Below are 21,975 nucleotides of genomic sequence, written 5' to 3'. Positions count from 1 at the left end.
GTAGAGGGGATTGGGTGGAAGCTTCCCTCTACACATCCAAGGATTTGCTTAATCGTGACAGATTTAGAGCTCAGCCATATTGAGATACAGCTCACTTCCAACTGCCACGGAAAAGAGAATCCAGAATTCAAAACAGAAGCAAAAGTGTCCTCCTTCTGCTACTTTAAAACCTATAAATTATAAGGGATGGGGAGGCTGGGGCCAGAATAAACAGGTCTCCATTTCAGCTTCCACCCAACATCCCTGGACACACTGTTCTTCACAAGGGCTTAACATCCTGTTGTTGCTATTCCCTCTTGCACAGTCTATGCCTGCTACAACAGGAGCAGCTAATTCCTGTAGGGTGGGGGGTGAGCACAGCTGATTCATATTTTCCACAAACGATTGGTGGAGGGAAAGCTATTTTGTTTTTAAATTTTATATATATATATATATATATATATATACACACACACACACACACACATATATATATATACAGAAATATACAGGATAAATTAAAATCTATTACAGATATTGGCAAAAGTTAAATACACCACACATACACACGCACACCTATGTGAGAATCAAATGCTTTCCCGCAGCTCACTTTAGAGGAGAAGGCGCTCAGGTGGGATCTGGCCACCCAACCCATGTTCCACTCAGCAAGAATCTCTTCGATCTTTAACATTAAGCACTGTCTCTAGATAATCCAGCAGCACCAGGATTCCATAACTCTTTTTCAATACTGCTGGTGAAATAGGATCAACACTCTTAGAAACAAAGTCCTCTTCCCACAAAACAGGTACAGATGGGCAGAGGCAGTGCAAGTTTCTCCCACCTATTGCCCTCTCATCCCCATCAGGGTGGTACAGCCCTGATCTGAAGGAATTAAGAGGGTGGTTCATTCTCCTCAGTCCATTCAATCTTTGGCCCTTTTCTGAGGTTGGCATCTAGTGTTGATGATGATGTAGGTACAAGTCCACTAGAAGAGTACAGATTCTTCACCATCTCCACAATTATTTTAACACAAGCTACCAGCCAGTCAGCAGACAGTAACACTAATGACCTGGGAGTTGGAAGAAATGACCTAGAGGTCAAAGCCTCTTTCTTCTGACAGCCATCCAGTCCTCCCCCAAAGCAGTGCATTTCAATAAAGTTAGAAACAGGTCTGGTGATGAGTCCAGCAGTATTGCTTGGTCCAAAATGAACAAGCCTGTGCACTTGTCCATTAACAGACAGTCTGTGCTCAGGCCAATTCCCCAAAAAGGCTTCTTTAAATTTAAGGCTGATGTATCAAAAGTTTTATGAACTCCAACCACGCAAAAACCTTCTGACTGGAGAATACATTGAGTAGGTCTCTCCCACCAACAGGAAAGGATTTGCTCAGCTTATGTCACAACTTTTCATAAAATTAATAAAAGTAAAATAGTTACAATCCTATGTATATACTATACAGATATAAAACTTTAAAACCCTACACACGGAGCCCTTAGAGAGTGCCGGTATAGCGCCTATGTACACAAGTCGGTAACGTGGAAGCAGGTTCATCCCAGGGTCCTTTCCTGTCAGAGTCCAGGCATGATGTAGGCGATGTTGTCTAGTGTATTTGACTGGAAAGAGAACATTTAACATTTTTTAAAAGAATCAGTTGTGATTCTAAATCCTACAGAAACAATGCTTCAGTGTAACAGAGCTGTGGGATGTGGAGATCCTCATCTTGTCATTCTCTTGGAAGTTACCAGTACTGTTAGCTAACCTTCGGCGTTTTGGAAATACAAGGAGACCTAGCTGAAAGACAGTCTCAGGCACTGAGAGCACAGTGGGGCACCTGGAGGTAAGGGAAACACTCACAGTGCGTTATAGTGCTTCCTCATCCCACCTGGCCAGTGCTAAGAGCAGTGTAGATGCATTGGGAAGCAATCCATACCCAGCCCACATCCACCAGAGGGAAGCTCAGTGAGGAAGGACCCAACCCAGGGTGATGGAATAGGGGAATCCAGGAGAAATGCCCTGCCTACACAAACTCATGAAAAACTCTGCTAGAATTTGGAATATGAAAGTTGAAAAAAGGAAAATATTTCAGAAATAAGGTGAGAGTGAAAGAAAGTTTGTCTTAGCTCCTGGATTTTCTTTGCAAATGCTGTTGGCAGCCTAAAGGACATTGTTGTGGTCCTCAGCATCTCAGTAAACATGTTCCAGTGACTTCACCTGTAGTGTCTATGACTGCAGCACACCAGTAATTCCAGAGGTGTGGCTGGCTACCCAAAAGAAGCCTCAGACTAGAGCTGTGCGAATAATGGATTTTTCAGTTCTCTGGCAATTCCGGAAAAAAAAAAAAAAAAGGAAAAGAAACTCATTTGGGATGAAGAAAAGGAGGACTTGTGGCACCTTAGAGACTAACAAATTTATTTGAGCATAAGCTTTCGTGAGCTACCCCTCACTACATCGGATGCATGCAGTGGAATATACAGTGGGGAGATTTTATATACACAAAGAACATGAAACAATGGGTGTTACCATACACACTGTAACGAGAGTGATCAGGTAAGGTGAGCTATTACCAGCAGGGGCGAAAAAAATCTTTTGTAGTGATAATCAAGGTGTGCCATTTCCAGCAGCTGACAAGTACGTGTGAGGAACAGTGGGGGGGGGGGGGGTGGAATAAACATGGGGAAATAGTTTTACTTTGTATAATGACACATCCACTCCCAGCAAAGCCCGTTGCCAACCGTGTCCACATATCTATTCAGGGGGACACCATCATAGGGCCTAATCACATCAGCCACACTATCAGAGGCTCGTTCACCTGCACATCTACCAATGTGATATATGCCATCATGTGGCAGCAATGCCCCTCTGCCATGTACATTGGCCAAACCGGACAGTCTCTACGTAAAAGAATAAATGGACACAAATCAGACGTCAAGAATTATAACATTCAACAACGAGTCGGAGAATACTTCAATCTCTCTGGTCACTTGATTACAGACCTAAGAGTGGCAATTCTTCAACAAAAAAACTTCAAAATCAGACTCCAACGAGAGACTGCTGAATTGGAATTAATTTGCAAACTGGACACCATTAAATTAGGCTTGAATAAAGACTGGGAGTGGATGTGTCATTACACAAAGTAAAACTATTTCCCCATGTTTATTCCCCCTCCCCCCGGCTGTTCCTCAGATGTTCTTGTCAACTGCTGGAAATGGCCCACTTTGATTATGGCCCACCACTACAAAAGGTTTTTTTCCTCTCCTGCTGGTAATAGCTCACCTTACCTGATCACTCTCCTTACAGTGTGTATGGTAACACCCATTGTTTCATGTTCTCTGTGTATATAAAATCTCCCCACTGTATTTTCCACTGCATGCATCTGATGAAGTGAGCTGTAGCTCACGAAAGCTTATGCTCAAATAAATTTGTTCATCTCTAAGGTGCCACAAGTACTCCTTTTCTTTTTGCGGATACAGACTAACATGGCTGCTACTCTGAAACCTGTCATTTGGGATGGACTCTAAACAAGCTTTTTCAGAATTTTCAGCAAATAGAAAAAATGTCATTTTCGGTCAAACGAAATATTTCATTCAATCCAAAACAAAATGCTTCATTTCAATGTCAATCATTTTTTAGTGTTTGGGATTTTTTAAAATATAAACTTGAAGGATACTTGGAAAAAAGTCATTTCTAACTGAAAAATCAAAGCATTTAGTTTTGAAAATGTCAAAATGAAACATTTTGCCGCTTTCTGGTTTTTTAAAAAAGGAATCATTCAGTAAATTTGCAGAATGTTTTAGTGTTGCCGAATCTGCACCCTTTGCTGAAAAAGTTTTGGCTGATAAATTTCAGGTAGCAATATCTTCGATACACATTCCTGTTAATGCTTGAAGAACGAGGGGCTGGAATCTTGGCAGTCTCTTGATCGGTTCTAAATTTAGCAATGCCACCTACTGGCTGAAGAGATAAACAGCACCTTACACGACACACAAACCCTGCCAACTCTAGCTTACTGTGGCGAAAGCACGTTTACTGATGTGGACAAATGTCTAGATAGGAAACTAGCTTGGAACTACCAGACTAATTGCACTTGTGACCAGGTCTGAGCTCACATCTCCAGAAGTGAAAGATTAGTGCCTTAACCTACCTACAGCTCCCTCGTTCTTAACAGAACTAAAAAGAGGTTCCAGTTTCCAGCCCCATCAATGATGTGGAGAGGGAGTGCCAGTGCTCAGAACGCTTTTGGCAAGAGGTTGCATTGTCCAACGGTTATATAGCCATGGCTTGAGCTGGCAGCACCTGATTGACATACTAGGCAATGTGCCCATGGCCACTGTGGGAGTTTACAGCAGAAGCTGCCACACCTTTTTATTTTTTTTGTTAGAGACCCCTTCCTGTGATGAGTCAGTGTCTGGGCCACCCTCCCAACCAAGATCATTCACATCATGCCCTGGACAATTTGCCTTATCTTCCATTTTCTTCCCAAATATATTTTTTCTCTTCCTTGGCAGATTTGCTTTTCATCTAGTATTTTCTGTGTACTTTACTGGGTATGTTTTCTCTTTTTGATTCCAGTTCCTTCCCTTTCTCTCTTTTTCTCTGCCTTGGTCTTCTCCCCTGCTTGGTGCTGTGACTTCTGTCCCTCTCTCTGCTTTCACGTTCTAATTTTGCATTTGCCACCATGCTGCACTGGTGCTGCAAGTTGCCCGCTGCCAAACGAGGGCTCACTTTGAAGTGTTGTTTAGGACTGGAGGAGAGAATATGTATCTCTGAACCCAAAAGCTGTAAGTAACAGACCACATGCCTCCCTTGCCTGGGGGAGTTTACTCACATATTTTGAGGTGCCCACCCTCCACATAGGGAATTCTGGTCTTAAGAGTTAACTGCGGGTCACTGGAATGATATTTACACAATTACAGAAAAACTGAATGTGTGTATCTATATATACCAGCTGGAGAGGGCCTTTTAATTCTTATGCAAACTTGGAGCTTATTAAGATGTCTGGCATGCACAGTTGTTTTATTTGCTCCAGATTTACTGTTTCAGTCATTGAGAAACAGGAGCTGCAAGTACTGCAATAAATGGAATAAAGGTTACGTTAAGTTCCCTTGAACTGTTAGCATCTCTGTATCTTTCACTGAAAATCTAATGCACAATATCCTACAGCACATATTATCAGTGAATTCCCCACACATAAATCCTTCCCAAAGTAACCAGGGCTTTGGAGCTGTGCTCCGGCTCCGCTCCAGCTCCAGGCAAAAACCTGCAGCTCCACTGCTCCGGAGCTGCTCCGCGGGCTCCTCTCCAAAGCCCTGATAGTAACAGTGCACTAGCAGAACTATTTATCCACCTGTGTAGCAGTAGAGACTCACCAGTGTCACAAAGACATGCTAGTCAGGACTCCAGCTCTCTTTCCATGGAGACAAATAGGTCTAGCACCGAAATAAGAACAACAAGGAACTCACCAGAACTTGCTTAGGGCAGCCATTCAGCTCAGGTAGTTGTGTGGTCAGGCATGCTAAAGGGCCCAGGGCACAGATAATAGAATCTAGAAGTACTGACAAACTTCCTGATACAGCCACCATCCCCTGGAAATAAGGAAGGAGAAAGGAATTGAATGGGTATAAGTAGTGGAGACTGCAATCCCATCACCATAAAAATCTATTCTCTCAAAGATACCACAAGCTCTCTCTTGGTCTTATCCACCAATCCCACTTCTCTATCTATTGTTTGTATCATAACAAAGCCATGTGATATACTTCATACATATATATCACTGACCCAAATAGTTTACAACAGGATCTCAATAGGCAATGTACAAATACAGGAAAAGGGTGGGAAACAACAGAAAACAAAGGCAGAGTACTGGAGTAAATTAAAGGCAGAGTACTGGAGCTTATTAGGGTCACAATTTTTATGATTTTTATCATCTATTGCGATAATAGATACTTAAACCCCAACCCAGAAATAGGAAGCATAGTGAAGAATATTGCCTCTCTGGGCTCAAGGAGCTAAGACTGTAGCTAGGCTTGCCCTAAGGTAACATAATTTTTGGAGCGGGGAATTACTTTTCCACATCCTTCTGTGAAGGAAGAGGTTTTCACCTTTACAGAGGCAGGAGCTACTCCCCTGTACAAAAATCCCAGTTGGGACACTGGGGAAAAGCAGTTCAAATACGTTTTATTTGTGATAAAGCATGCAGGACAGTGGGAGTGAGACTATACTGTTACCCATTAAACCTAATGCAGTTTAGAGTCCAGGTTACACACGTTATGTTGGGATTACAAATGAGATTCCCTGATTTGGTACTGGCTCTGTACCCACCTCTGTCTCTTGCAGTCGGTGTCCAATGAGACTCAGAGATTCACCCAGCAACTGTAGATGTGCAGCTACATCAATGGGATCTGTATCAGGGGCTTTGGCTGGTGAGGAGGATAACACCACAGTGCTGGAAGGGGACTTCTTATGAGGTGAAAGCATACCTGCTGGGGAAGCTTAAAATAGATGGGGGAAAAAAAATCTTATCATCTCCTCTTTCTTATTCCTTTACTGATAAGTCTGTTTGGATTGTAAGCTCTTTGGAGCTGGGGTCTCTCTCATACTTATGCAAAGCACCAACCCCACTTCTTGACGCTGTATTAATAACTAATATTAATATAGAAGTGGTGGGAGATTCTCTCATTAAACAGATGCTAAACTAACCATACCCTTTGTTTTTGTTAACTCCAGCCTCTAGCACCTACAAAAACTTCTCTCCTGTTCCTTCTTGCTTTACATACTCCATCATCAATGTGCTGTATGAATGGTACCATATTTATAGCTTATGGCTGGTCAGAATGCCCTTTTGAAACCTATTAACACCATTCCTCAGTTCTCTATAGGGATCATTTTTGAGTTAGAGAATAATCACACACCAAAGTCACGGGGAAGGAGGAGGGAAAGAGCAGAAGGCACTCTCTCTATACCCTAATGCACAGGTCGTACTCTCCCCTTTCCCCAAGGACTAGAGCAAATGGGGTGTGGCTATTACCTTTCACTTTTGGGGCACCCTCTGATGAAGCTGCCTTCCTCTTCACTGTTGTGGCCTCTGCTTTATTCTGCTTATGCTGCAGATATTGAGCTTTCTGCTTCCAAACCTGCACAGAACACGGAAAGAAAAGCAGGATTCAAACCATTAGGCAAACCTGCTGCCAGGATTTGAGAGATGGGGTGACTTTATGGATAGTTGACTGGCTAAGCAAGTCTCACAAGCAGAAACTGGACATTTTTGTTATTATGGGGCTGAGAGCACCCAATTCCCTTACTGCAGGGGGTTGCACATTTATTTGCCATACTTTAACACCCAGGGAACCTACACTGCAAAAGCAAAGCTGGCAGCATGAGAGGATCCAGGCAGCTAGTGTAGAGAATTTATTTTACAAAAAAATATATCCAGGGGCATACGTACCAGTTTATCCTTTTCAGGCAGCTGCTTCCACACTTCTGCCAGTTTTTTGCTCAACTCCCCAAAATCTAGGAGGAAAAGGGGAGGTAGCAATAAAATGGGAAAGGTTAATAAAAAAATCAAATATAAAAATCAACAAAGAGAAGACAGTGGAAAGTTTGTATAAATACTGAAAGTTCAGGAAACTGGCCCATGCATATGCTGTTAGTGAACAGCCTGTATCACAGTTGAACTACCCATGCTTGGAGACTATTTCCGATAGTCTCAACCTAAAAGGAACAGGTGGATGCTGGACAAATACACCTCCACTGAGGAACATGTGTATATGGGAGGCTGCACAACATACTATCGGAGACAGTTTCACAGTAAAAGGAAGTTATCCAAATTCACAGTTGGGTTGAAACACCATGATATTAGATCATGGGAGCCTTTCCTTTTCACTTTGCTGCCTCTTATTTAAAGCATCCTGGCAGACTCTTTGCACTCCAACATCAATAGTGGGTGTTGGGACAAAACAAGGATACGCCCTGGTAACCAATCTGACTGGACTATCACAGTGACAGACGTATATGAACAGAAGAAGAGGCTAGGTTATTCTCTTACCTATCCCTGGATGCTCAGCCACAATAGTCACTCGATATTCCTTACAGAACACTTGGTAGGCAGACATGTTCTTCTTCTTTGGCTAATCACAAGGAGAAAAGAAAACAAGGAAGATTTTTAATTATACTGAGACCTATTTAAATTTAAGGATAATCTGTGTTACTCCTGCAAGATCTCTGCCAATACATTTAATTCCTGACCTGAGGCAACCCCTGCTATTCTGGTTCAGAATCAACATCCAGTTCTGCTGACACACCTCAATTTTGACACGAAGCACCACTTCTTATTCCATTCCTAGGGCTATGTCTACCACATGAGCGAGGGGTGCAATTCCCCTGTTAAAGTATACATGCTTGTGCTAGCCATCACTGAGTTAGTGTGAGTATAAATAGCAGCATGGCCTCAGTAGCACAGATAGTGGCAGTGGAGGCATGGCGGAGCTGCGCCAAGTAAACCCCAAGCTCGTGGTGTAGATGTGGTCTAGGATGTCACATAGATCTTTCAGTTCAGTCCTGACAAATAGCACCATCTCTTATTCCAGTCCTAGGATTTCTACAGGAGTAAGACACTAGCAGTACAGCAACTGTGGTGGCAGAGGCAGTTGCCAATCTGTGCTCAGTGAAATCCTACATGTAATTTTAGAGCCTATTTTACTGAGCGAGAGTGGTTATGGGCTGGTTCACTTGGGTTATTCCTGCTTAATTCTTGACACAATCCAGCTACTCTATGTCCAGTCTGTCATCTTTCCCATCAGTATACTGCAGGATGACATTGCTCTGATTACTGCCACACCACTCATACTCTGTCAAAAGTTTTCCCCACTCGCAGTTTTATAAATTAGCCATGGACACCTGATGTCCTAGATTCTCAGCATAGGATGGAACTGGGAATGTGGTCCTTCTACAAGATTAATATCTTATTTTTCTTTCATTTAGGAGATAATGGAAAAATACTTCAACTTCAGCATAGAGTTGTTTTCCCTTGCCATATTTTACCAGATCAGTGGACACTCTGGTCCAGTAGCCTGCCTGGCAGTAACCAGAATCAGATGCTTCAGAAAAAGGTGCGAGAAACCCCAAAATGGGCAATTATGGTATAACTTGTTAAAAGAAGTTTCTTACTTCTCCTTTTAGATAAAGTCTGAGGATGGTTTATGCCCTAAAGCATAGTTGTATATATCACAGGATAACTGATGTTTCAACAGTGAAACAATTTATGTTGATACTTAGTTTTTCTTCTTTAGGTTTCAGGGTTAAAAACCATTTGACATGGACAGGATGGCTCATGCCTCTGAGACCTACTGTTTCAGTTTATACTTGATTCAAATTTTGAAGGTTATTTTCATCACAATGAGCACTAGAAATATATTTTTTTTAAACAAAAGCTCAGCTTCTGGAACAAAGGCAATGGTTCTGTAGCTAATTCTGCGGCCAAAATATAGGGCGTCTTATCCAGTGTTACCCAATGTCACAGCGTCTTAGACATCACAATTTCTGCTACCGCTCTTTACCTTTTCTTTATCCTTTTCTGCTTTCTCAGCTTTTTCCTTGTCCTTCTCTTCTTTTTTCTTTTTCTTCTCACTTTGTCCATCTGTGTGGAAAACAGGAGGTGGGGGGGGAGGCACAGGAAGGACAAATGGAGTGCTGGGTGGAGGGGGTGGCGGTGGTGTCACCATAACTTCAGCTACTGCTACAGAGGCAGGGAGTCCAGAACTCTTCTTAGACTTAGAGTGCTTCTTCTCCTTGTGTTTCTCCTTGTCCTTTTTTTTCTTGCTTTTCTTTGACTTCTTCTTCTTCTTGATCTCCCGGTAGGAGTCATCTATCACCAGCTCTCCGGCCTCCAACTCCCCACCAGATGATGAACCTGATTCCAGTGGTGGCTCCATACTTGAAAGGTCATATTCACTCCCATGACCTTCTGAGAACAGGGAGGTGTCAGGGACAAATCCCTCGGGGATTGGAGGTGGATGTGCATCTGGCAGTGGCTTGTGCTTCTTCCGAGCAGATTTCAGGAAGCTTTGAAGTTCATGACCCAGGAGGAATGAGCCTTGTTCATCTCGACCTGATTTCTTGGAGGATTTTTTTGCTGCTGCTGGTGGTGAGGAGTATGGGAATGACTCCTCGTCTACTGTGCTGCCCCCCTTCTCTTTAGGTGAAAGGATGAGCTTCATCTTCAAGCCATCAGGCTCACGCAGGGTCAGTGTCTCTGTGTTTACATAGAGTGGCTTCATCTTTTTGGATTTGTGGAAGCTACCATCATCCAGTGTGAGCTCTCCACTGCTACCACTCAGTTTCTTCTTATGGTGCTCCTTCTTGCTCTCTGAATAGCCAGTGGCAGCAAAGGAAGAGAAGGATGATTTTTCAGCTGTCTTTTTTGAGGGCTTGGAGCCCGTGGCAAGGGGTGAGGTGATAGCCTTAAGAAGATCCATGGCCGTGTCAGAAGAGGTTGGGCTTGAGACTGCTTTTTTCTTCTTCTTTGATGGCAACTCCAGAGGTGAAAGGTCTGAAAAAGACCAAAATAAATCAAACTGAGGGGAGACTGTATGTGACATATCTCCTCCTATGTCGGCTTGAAGAAGAGGGGTTCAGAGTTCCACAATATTCCTGGTGCTCAGGGCTAAATGGAAACCTTTCTGGCTTAGAGAGAAGTCCTCTGAATCTTGTTGCAAAGGAAGCCTGGCACTAGGCTGGTCACAAGAAACAAGGCTACAGAGAAACAGAAGCTGTGGGCTTCTGTTTAGTTACGAGTATGAACTGTTAGGATAATTCAGTATTCATATTAAACTCAGAGAGCCTGGTTTGACCATCCCATGGCATGAATATATGTGACTGAAAATTCAGAGGAGCCAGTATTACCTTGAGTATTATTAGTATTGTTATTATTTATTATTTGTACTATGGTAGCACCAAGGAGACCCAGTCAAGGACCAGACCCCATTGTGCTAGACACTGCATAACCAGAACAAAAAGAAAGTCCCTATCCCAAAGAGCTTACGATCGAAGAAAATCCATAGCTTGATCTTTCAGAGAGAAAAAACAAGCACAAAAGCCACCTAAAGGGATGTGCAGTATTGCCAACTTCAAGAGATAAAAAATCAGGAGTCGGACCTCCAAAAATCATGAGATTGGCCCCAAAATCACAAGATTTAAAAAAATTATTATATTGAGTTTTTAGGTCAGTCTCTTGATTTTTGCACGCCTGCCCATCCCCAGGGTGTGTGCATGTGACAATTAGTGTTGCCCGCTCTCCCACATGTACTGGATAAGGGGATTTTGGCCCCTGCTGCAGGAACTCTCATCCCCACATCTGCTCATCTCCTGCCCAGCAATTAATCCTGTCCTCCAGTCCCCATCATCACCACCCCATCACTTCAGGCCCCCTACTCCATGTGACACCTTACTCAGTTCATCCTCCCAGCACTCACCACATCTGCTCAGAGCCTACCATCATGATCTGGAGATAAAACTCTCAAATGTCAGGATTTTTTTTTTCCAGCCAGGCGCCCAGCTCTGAAGGCAGCATCACCGCCAGCAGCAGCAGCGCAGAAGCAAGGGTGGCAATACCGCAATCCTCCTACAATAACCTTGAGACCCCCACAGCTACCCTTTGGGTCAGGACCCCTACAGTTACAACACTGTGAAATTTCAGATTTAAATATCTGAAATAATGAAATTTACAATTTTTTAAATACTATGACCGCGAAATTGACCAAAATGGACAATAAATTTGGTAGGGCCCTACTGATCAGCCTTCCTGCCCCATAGCATCAATCCTACATATTTCCTATTCTCACCTCCGTAGAAGAACTCATCAGAGGAATGCTTCCTCTTCTTCTTATGAGATTCTGTCCCCAAGAAGAAGAGGTCGCTGTCCTGAAATCAGAGAAGAAAAGGAGATGAAAAACCAGTAGGAAACAAAAACAAATTCATACTGGCTCTTGATACAGATAATTCTGGAAACCACTCTTGTCACTAAATGGGCAACCTGCGGCCTGTCAGGGTAATCCGATGGTGGGCCATGAGACAGTTTGTTTACATTGACCATCTGCAGGCAATGCCGCCTGCAGCTCCCAGTGGCCGTGGTTTGCCATTCCCAGCCAATGGGAGCTGTGGGAAGGGCCACAGATTGCCCACCACTGAAATACATTCTCTGTGTATTGACCATTCTGAAGTTTTAAAATGAAGTTTGGGAATTCCATTTGAGTGGTGGAAAATTAAAAAAAAAGAGTAGAAAACAATTTTTTCCACACTTGCAAAGGTCTTAACCCTCCCAATCTTAAACTAGTCACCTCTGGACTGACAATAGGCAGCAGAAATTTCAGCTCAAAGTGGTTACTATCAGGTTTCAGTATTAACACCTCCAGGTGATGAATAGGGCAGTTCATACCTCTCAGAGCTACCATTTCAGGCTGCCTGCAGAATCAAGAGGACAACAGTGCATCACTTTATATTCTGTTCATATTCTGTAAATTATCTATGCAACCATAAGGTCTAGAATTTTGTTTTTTATACGAAAATTTACAATTCCTGCTCTCCCACGCCTCTCAGGGCTGGGGTAGGAACTCCCCACTCATCCATCCTGAGGCCACAAATCACAGATAATAACTGGGCCTGACTACTTCTCAGAATTAATCAATACCACTTTTTGAAGGAGTGTGTGCTGCCAATGAGTGATGTGAAGCACTCCCTCTGCTTTCCATAGTCCGTCACTGGCCATTTTTACAAAAGGAAAATAGCAAATTCACCCACCCCAATCCCAGCAGAAGATTTTAAGTCAACGTTTCTCAAACTGGGGTCCGCAAGCCATGCTGATCAACTCCTCCCTCTCCTCCCAGCGCCTCCTGCAGGAGGCGCTGGGAGGAAGGGGGAGGAGCAGGGACGGGGCGCACTCAGGGGCGGAAAGAGACGGGGAAGAGGAGGGGCAGGGGTGGAGTGGAGGCGGGAAGAGGTGAAGTGGGGGCAGGGCCTGGGTGAGGTTTGGGGGTCTGTGAAAAATTTTAAATCAAAATGGGGGTCCTCGGGTTGCTAAAGTTTGAGAACCGCTGTTTTAAGTGCATTTTCTCACCTTCAACCTTTTCTTTGAGGTCTTTCTGACCTGAGCTGCTATTTCCTCCTCTTCCCGCAGCAGATCCTTGTAAGAGCGTTTTTTCTCTCGCTGGGTTCTACCTGCTGCCAGCCCCACGTCGTCAATGCTTCGGTCACCCTCTAAGCACTCTAGCATTTGTGAGTGTGGTGAGAAAGGGAAGGATGAAGATACCCAATTAAGGAACAATGAAAGCAAATTCATTCTGCACAAAATGCAACACAATCACAGAGGCCAAAGTTGAAGCAGACTGATGTACAAAAAAAAAACAACCAACCAAGCAAAAAAAAAAAAAGAATACTGGGGACTAGGAATTTGTGTGCTGTGCTGCCCCAACTGCAGGGAAAAGGCTCAGTGCTGTACAGTACCCCACAAGAGATCAAGGTTCAATTCCTAGTCTTGGTTTCTTTCTCCCCAGAGACAGAAGGAACTCAGGATGCTGCTGAGACTAAAACCAGGGTCTAGAGATTACTATGTTGCTGTGAAGGAGATTTAAATTCTATCCCCATTCCTGTTCTATGGAGTTGACAGGGACAATAAATGCTGCAAGGGCAGAGTTCAGTAATGAAGGTGTCAGAAGTCTGAAATGCCACCTGTGAAACCCATTTTCTAGTCCCAGTATCTCACTTCCTGACGCCACGAGAGACTTGGAATGCTGCAGAAACCCAGCCTGATGCCCTAGGGCTTTGCATTCTGTACTGCCATGCAGGAGACCGGCTTCCTTTCCCACTCTCTCAACTCCATGGGCTTGCAGGGGCTGTAGAGGGTACCCTTTTTGAACACCCTCACAGATTATGAAGCAGTCATACCTTCTTTTTTCTTGGAGTCATCATAAGCCATGGTGGTCCTGCAGGAGCCTGAGAATGTGTTGCCACGTCTGGGCTCCTTCCCCCGTTCCCGTCTACAGGACAAGGTCTAAGAAACAGAGAATGAGAATAACCCTCCCATAAAGTGGAATCATAATGGAGAAAAGGGAACTTCCCACGGGGAACTGAATGGAGACTCGCAGGAAGAAAGTGGCAGAGGGAAAGCAAGGAAGTGTGCCTCCTTGTCTGCTCTTGCTCACACCTAAGGGATGGGAAGATTGGTAGAAAAAGATCAAACTTCAGGGTAGTTTGCTTTAGCTGATTCACATGTTAAAAGTTTGGAGGGGTTGCTTGATTTTACAGGGAGATAACAAGGATCCCCTCTTCCTCATGAAACCTCAAATTGGTAACATCATGTCATTTATTTCAATAAAATGTAAAACGAGTGACCAAATGGCTTGTTTTAGCTTCCATGTTGACACAAACAATTAAAAATAGAGTTGGTGTTATGACCCCTTCTTGTCAGCATTGTAGCAAAGGGTGGGGTCTTTAAAGAGACAAATGCTAAACCCCTGAATCTTGGATGAAGAATTTGGGGTGGAGAGAGAGAGGACCCCAGCTGGATACCAGTCCTGTGCAATGTTCAATGACCTTAGATCTACTACATTAATTGGAGATTTTGGGGTAGAGGTGTGCATCTTTTCTGAAATTCTTGTATTCCCCCATCCGGCTAGTTTAGCAATTCTGATGCCCAATTTGGGAGATAGGAGAGGAAGTAGAAGGAAAAAGCACTCCCTTTTCCTAGGGATTCTGCAGCACTCCCAGCCTCTGGCAGCTCAGGAAGTTCCATGTCTCTCCTGACTGAGTCATTCTATTAGGGATCCTGGTGCAGGTAAGAGGTTGCACCTTTTGTCATTGTGGAATAGCTGAATTCAGATTATCTCACAGAAAACAACTTGTGTTCTTCAGTCAGAGACCAGCTTCTTGGTAGAAGTGCAACTTTTAAAACCAGGTTATCCTTCCAGGGATTATCCAGTTCTCACCTGGCTGAAGTTACTTTTTTTTCATCTGTGAGTAAGAGACCAAGCAGCCGGTTTTCTGACTGGCTGAGACACAAACATGACACCATACTGGCGTTAAGAGTTTAAACTCTTTGGGGTAGGGAACTTGTCTTGTGTGTGTTTTGTAAAGCTCTCCATATACCTACAGCCTTTAGAAACAAGTGTTGACACTATAATATAAATATGTATTCATGCTTTACTGGTTTCCAAACAAAAAACAAACCTACCACCACTCTACACCCACCACTACCACCCCAACTAAGTAGGAAACATTTTTGTTACAATTCACATGGGGTAGAGGTTAATCAGCATTCATTTAAATATTTTAAGAAAATCATCCACCACAGAAATTTTAAAAACCCTCAATATTACAAAAATGTGTACAATGCCATTGGCAGACATGGCATAAGAACTAAAGAACTGCCATACCGTGTCAGACCAAAGGTCCAGCTAGCCCAGTATCCTGTCTTCCAAGAGTGGCCAATGCCAGATGCCCCAGAGCGAATGAACAGAACAGGCAATCATCAAGTGATCCTTTCCCTGTCGCTCATTCCCAGATCTGGCTAACAGCTCCTGGAGACTAGGGACACCATCCCTGCCCATCCTGGCTAACAGCCATTGATGGACCTATCCTCCATGAATTTATCTAGTTCTTTCTTGAACCCTGTTATAGTCTTGGTCTTCACAACATCCTCTGGCAAGAGTTCCACAGGTTGACTGTGCATTGTGTGAAGAAATACTTCCTTTTTGTTTGTTTTAAACCTACAGCCTATTAATTTCATTTGGTGACCTCTAGTTCTTGTGTTATAAGGAGTAAATAACACATCCTTATTTACTTTCTTCACACCAGTCATGATTTTATAGACCTCAATCATATGCCTCCTTAGTTGTCTCTTTTCCAATCTGAATAGTCTCAGTCTTATTAATCTCTCCTCATACAGAAGTCATTCCATACCCCTAATAATTTCTGTTGCCCTTTTCTGTACCTTTTCCAATTCCAATGTATCTTTTGAAAGAGGGGAGTGACCAGATCTGCACGCAGTATTCAAGATGTGGGCATACCATGGATTTATATAGAGGCAATATGATATTTTTTCATCTTATTATCTATCCCTTTCTTAATGATGCCCAATATTCTGTTGACTTTTTTGACTGCTGCTGCACATTGAGTGGATGTTTTCAGAGAACTGTCCACAATGACTCCAAGATCTCTTTCTTGAGTGGTAACAGCTAAATCAGACCCCATCATTTTATACATATAGTTGGGATTATGTTTTCCAATGTGCATTATTTTGCATTTATCAACACTAAATTTCATCTGCCATTTTGTTGCCCACTCACCTAGTTTTAAGAGATCCTTTTGTAGTTCTTCGCAGTCTGCCTGGGACTTAACTATCTTGACAGTTTTGTATCATCTGCAAATTTTGCCACCTCACTGTTTACCCCTTTTTCTGGATCATTTATGAATATGTTGAATAGGATTGGTCCCAGTGCAGACCCCTGGGGGACACCACTATTTACTTCTCTCCATTCTGAAAACCGACCATTTATTCCTACCCTTCGTTTTCTATCTTTTAACCAGTTGCCAATCCATGAGAGGACCTTCCCTCTTATCCCATGACATCTTACTTAGCTTAAGAGCCATTGGTGAGGGACCTTGTCAAAGGATTTCTGAAAATCTAAGTACACTATATCCACTGGATTTCCCTTGTCCACATGCTTGTTGACCCCCTCAAAGAATTCTATTACATTGGTGAGGCATGATTTCCCTTTACAAAAAACATGTTGACTCTTCCCCCAACAAATTATGTTCATCTATGTGTCTGACAATTTTGTTCTTTACAATAGTTTCAACCAATTTGCCCGGTACTGAAGTCAGGTTTACCGGCCTGTAATTGCTGGGATCACCTCTGGAGCCTTTTTAAAAACTGGCGTCACATTAGCTATCCTCCAGTCATTTGGTACAGAAGCTGATTTAAATGATAGGTTACAGATTACAGTTAGTAGTCTTGCAATTTCACATTTGAATACCTTTAGAACTCTTGAGTGAATGCCATCTGGTCCAGGTGACTTATTACTGTTTAGTTTATCAATTTGTTTCAAAACCTCCTCTGATGACACCTCACTCAGGGACAGTTCCTCAGATTTGTCACCTAAAAAAAATGGCTCGGGTTTGGGAATCTCCCTCACATCCTCAGCTGTGAAGACCAATGCAAAGAATTAATTTTGTTTCTCCGCAATGGCCTTATCGTCCTTGAGTACTCCTTTAGCACCTCGATCGCCCAGCAGCCCCACTGATTTTTTAGCAGGCTTCCTGCTTCTGATGTACTTAAAAATGTTTTTTTTCTGTTATTTTTTGTCTTTGGCAAATGAAGTGTAAAAATATAATTAAGTAGACCAAAAAAGAATTTGAAGAACAGCTAGCCAGAGTTTATGCTCCTTTCTATTTTCCTCACTAGGATTTAACTTCCACTTTTTAAAGGATGCCTTTTTGATTCTGTCATAAATATAAAGGGAAGGGTAACCACCTTTCTGTATACAGTGCTATAAAATCCCACCTGGCCAGAGGCAACATCCTGTTACTTGTAAAGGGTTAAGAAGCTCAGCTAACTTGGCTGGCACCTGACCCAAAGGACCAATAGGGGGACAAGATACTTTCAAATCTTGGGGAGGGGGGCGGGGAAAGGCTTTTTTGTACTCTTTGTTTGCCTGGCTGTTCTCTCTTGGGACTGAGAGAGGCCAGACAGAAATCCATCTTCTCTAACCCATCCCAATCCAAGTCTCCAATATTGCAACCAGTATAGGTAAGCCAGGCAAGGCGGATTAGTTTATCTTTTGTTTTATGTAAATTTTCCCTGTGTTAAGAGGAAGGTTTATTCCTGTTTTCTGTATCTTTAAGGTTTTGCCCAGAGGGGGATCCTCTGTGTTTTGAATCTGAATACCCTGTAAAATATTTTTCAGCCTGATTTTACAGAAATGATTTTTACCTTTATTTTTAATAAAATCCTTCTTTTAAGAACCTGACTGATTTTTCCATTGTTCCAAAATCCAGGGGTTTGGGTCTTTGATGATTTTGTAACAAATTGGTTAGGATATTATTCTCAAGCCTCCCCAGGAAAGGGGGTGTGTAGGACTTGGGGGGATATTTTGGGGGAAGACGTCTCCAAGTGGTATCTTTCCCTGTTCTTTGTTTAAAACGCTTGGTGGTGGCAGCATACTGTTCATGGACAAGGTAAAGTTTGTATCTTGGGGAAGATTTTAACCTAAGCTGGTAAAAATAAGCTTAGGGGGTCTTTCATGCAGATCCCCACATCTGTACCCTAGAGTTCAGAGTGGGGAAGGAACCCTAACAGCCTCTCACTGCTTCTTTTACTTTGTTTAGCCACAGTGGCACTTTTTTGGTTCTCTTACTTTTTAATGTTGGGTATACATTTAAGTTGAGCCTCTATTATGGTGTCTTTAAAAAGTTTCCATGCAGCTTGCAGGGATTTCACTTTTTGCGCAGTACCTTTTAATCTGTTTCACTCACTTCCTCATTTTTGAGTAGTCCCCCTTTCTGAAATTAAATGCTAGTGTTGGGCTGCTGTGGTGTTTTCCCCACCACAGGGATGTTAAATTTAATTATATCATGGTCCCTATTACCAAGCGGTCCAGCTATATACACCTCTTGGACCAGATCCTGTGCTCCGCTTAGGACTAAATCAAGAATTTCTTCTCCCCTTGTGGGTTCCAGGACTGCTCCAAGAAGCAGTCATTTAAGGTGTCAAGAAACTTTATCTCTGCATCCCATCCTGAGGTGACATGTACCCAGTCAATATGGGGATGGTTGAAATCCCCCATTATTATTGAATTTTTTATTTTAATAGCCTCTCTAATCTCTCTGAGCATTTCACAGTCACTATCACCATCCTGGTCAGGTGGTGGGTAATATATCCCTACTGCTATATTCTTGGCATTTCACACAAAGAATTTATTGAACACCACAGCACAGCCCTTTACAGAAAAATAAAAAAGATCCTTTCCGCACAATGAGCTTACAAGGTTAAGGGCTACATCTTGCAAACACTACAAGGCACCATGTTTATTTCTGTGATCTGTCCCACTGACTTCAATGGGACCACTCATGATAGTAGGCATTATACTTGATGGTAAATGTTTATAGGATCAGCACCTAACATAGATACAGCTCGTCAAGAGACAACAGAGTCGGTGGGGTGTGATGGGAAAGATGAGGGGAACACCAAGAGGAAACAGATTTGTGTACGGTTATGCACATACCTTATTAGTCCCATTAGAGAAAGGAAGAGACAAGAGTAGAGCTTAGAAGACAAGGTCCCTGCCCAGAAGGGCTCACAAACTAAGCCCCTGACCCTGCAAAGCACGTGCTTAACTTTATGTACAAGCAGTCCTATGCACTTTGATGGGACACGCACACGTAGTGCTGAAGGTGCGTTAGCAGGACGGGGGCCTTGGGTCCCCATTCTCCAAACCTTTCCCATGCGAAGAGTCCAACTGAAGCCCACCTGTGTGACCGAGGACCTAAGGGCTGCAGCACCAGGCCCTCACTCAGACAACGCAATGAACTCACAGCAGCCCACGGGGAAGGAGGGTAACGGTGTAAGGAACAACGAGGACAACAGAAGCCTCCGGGGCACCACCCTGCCTTAGGCAGGGCCCGGGACCGTCTCTCCCTTCCCGGGCAGCTGTGTGCGTGCTGCGCCCCTGTGGCTGGCCCAGCAGCGGTGGGTGCTCCAGGGCGCCGATGGCCTTGCAGGATTACTGCCATTAGCACGGTTTCAGTGGCCCGGTGCAGAGACCCGGGGCTATCAGCGCAGCCATCCGCCCAGCCAGTGCCCCCTGCATTTCGGTGGGGCGCACGGCCACCCAGCCCGCGCGCGCGCGCGCGCCCCCTGCCGGCAACCCTCGCACTTGCCCCCAGCGCGGCGCCCCGCCCTCCCCTCCGGGGCTTCGCGCGCGCGCCCCGCCCGCTTTCCCGCCTCCTCCATTTGAACCAGCCCGGCCGCTTCACCGCCCCCTGCCCGCGTCTCCTCTCACCCCGGCGGGCTCCAGCCTCGCTCCAGCCCGCGGCTCTGCCCCTAGAGCAGGCCCCGGGGTCCCCCGCGGCGGCGGCGGCGGCCCAGGCCGGAGGCGGGAGCAGCCTGCCGCGCGGCGGCCCCGCTCAGGGGAGAGGGGGCTCCGCGGAGGCTTCACTCTGGTCCGCCGCTTCCCGCCTCGCCTCCGCCGCTGCCTGCGGCCGCCATCTTCGAATGGGAAAAGAGGCACCCACCCGGCGCCCAGGGAGAACCAGCCGAGCGCCGAGCGCCTCCGACGCAGGAGGCAGGCAGGGCGCTCGGCCGGTAGCGGAACGCCGAGCCGATCGATCGCCAGGCGCTGGGTCCGCGGCTGGAGGCCTCGGGCTCAGTCGAAGAGAGAGAGGGTGGAGCGCAGCTGGGCCCTCGCCTTGTGTCAACCCCCCCTCTCCTGCCCAGGGCTGGTGCTTCACCTGATGTACTCACCCCCCCCCCCCCCCGCCATCAGCTCCTGGTCCATCGTCGAGAGCAGGGCTTCTCAACCTTTTTCTTTCTGAGCCCCCCGTGCTATAGAAACTTTAGGGCCCAGCTGGGCCACAGCTGTTTTTCTGCATACAAAAGGCAGGGCCAGCATTGGGAGGTAGCAAGCAAGGCAATTGCCTGGGGCCCCACGCCACAGTGGGCCCTGTGAAGCGAAGGTGCTTCGGCTTCAGACCTGGGTGGTGGGGCTTGGAGCCCCAGGCTTCAGCCCCACGCAGTGGGGCTTTGGCTTTCTGCTCTGGGCCACAGTAAGTCTAATGTTGGCCCTGCTTGGTGGACCCCCTGAAACCTGCTCAGGGCTTGCCAGTGGGCCCCGGACCTTTGGTTGAGAGCCACTGACCTAGTGTACACACACTCTTCCCCTCCACATATCTCCTGGTTCATTAGCTAGTGTACATGCTGCCCCCCCCGCCAGCTCCTGGTCCATCACCTAGTGTACACACACACTCTGCCACCAACAGCTCCTGGTCCATCACCTAGTGTACACACACACTCTGCCACCAACAGCTCCTGGTCCATCACCTAGCATACACACACTGCCCCCCCGCAATATTATCTGGTCCATTCTCTGGTGTACACACCTCTCCCAGCCCTGGGTCCTGGTCCATAACCTACTTACATCTCTCTCTCACACACACGCACACATTCCCCCCGTCCCGGTCCATCACCCAGTCTACATGCACCACCTCAGCTCTGTTTGCTGTTATTCCCTCCTTTTCTCCAAACTCAAGACTGCAAGGCCTCCACCCATCCCTCTTTTGAGGCAGGTGAGTGTCCACAGAGTTGTTCCTTTGTGCAGTGCATATTAGTTGCTGGCCAGGCGGGGCTCCTGCTACATTAACGCTGCCTTAGGATGTTGATCAGAAGCCAGCACTACTTAAAAATGGTTCTAATCACAGCAGAGAGGAGGTCCCACATACAGCTCCTCCAGGATCCCATCAATACTCATTTGCCCCTTAGAAAGCTACAAACACTTGGCCAAGCTTCACATTCAAAACCTCTGCATGAGTGCATGATACTAGTCATCTCCTACTCAGGACACTTGTCCTAGCAGGAAAAGCATACCCTCCCAGGCTCTCCTACCAGAGCCTCATATAGCAATTTCCTCTAATTCTTACCTCCACCCTCATTTTCTCTAAGCAGTCCTGCAGCCTTCCTTTATATAGCTGCCAGCAGGCAGTCACATGATGATACTTACTCAGAGACCTTCTTGATCATGTGCTCTGTCCAGAGACTACAATTCCCAGCAAACCTTGAGATTAAAGAGGCTATATCCTATATAGACATGCTGGATGTACCTGTATTTACAGACCAGCACTGTATTAGTCACCCTTTTAGGTTCTAATCTAAGCACGTTATTATTTATTTGTATTACGATAGTGTCTAGAGATCAGGGGTCTTACTGTATTACACTATTCAAACACATAGTAGGAGGT

The 21,975-nt window shown here is 44.9% G+C and overlaps 1 protein-coding gene across 5 annotated transcripts; it reads right to left on the bottom strand.

Annotated features, from left to right (window-relative positions):
• Nucleotides 1-1,017: 1,017 nt before the first annotated feature.
• Nucleotides 1,018-20,252, bottom strand: HMGXB4 (HMG-box containing 4). Of its 5 annotated transcripts, none has more exons than XM_073324805.1 (11): nt 20,025-20,252; nt 13,912-14,017; nt 13,085-13,233; nt 11,814-11,892; nt 9,531-10,522; nt 8,021-8,102; nt 7,421-7,485; nt 7,004-7,109; nt 6,298-6,467; nt 5,439-5,561; nt 1,018-1,592 (listed from the first exon to the last, which is right to left on the bottom strand). In XM_073324805.1, exons 2-11 carry the CDS (start codon nt 13,940-13,942, stop codon nt 1,548-1,550), a joined length of 1,842 nt encoding a protein of 613 aa, XP_073180906.1. In that variant the 5' UTR covers nt 13,943-14,017; nt 20,025-20,252; the 3' UTR covers nt 1,018-1,547. The 5 variants fall into 5 exon arrangements, with proteins under 5 accessions (XP_073180906.1, XP_073180922.1, XP_073180895.1 ...); XM_073324785.2 differs by lacking the exon at nt 1,018-1,592 and adding an exon at nt 3,701-4,720 and having other exon boundaries at nt 20,025-20,106; XM_073324821.1 differs by lacking the exon at nt 13,912-14,017 and having other exon boundaries at nt 20,025-20,129.
• Nucleotides 20,253-21,975: the final 1,723 nt, after the last annotated feature.

The sequence above is a fragment of the Lepidochelys kempii genome, chromosome 1, assembly GCF_965140285.1.
Source record: "Lepidochelys kempii isolate rLepKem1 chromosome 1, rLepKem1.hap1, whole genome shotgun sequence".
Lineage (NCBI taxonomy): Eukaryota > Metazoa > Chordata > Testudines > Cheloniidae > Lepidochelys > Lepidochelys kempii.
The sequence above is the reverse complement of the archived record's forward strand: the minus strand, read 5'-3'. Positions and strand labels throughout refer to the sequence as shown.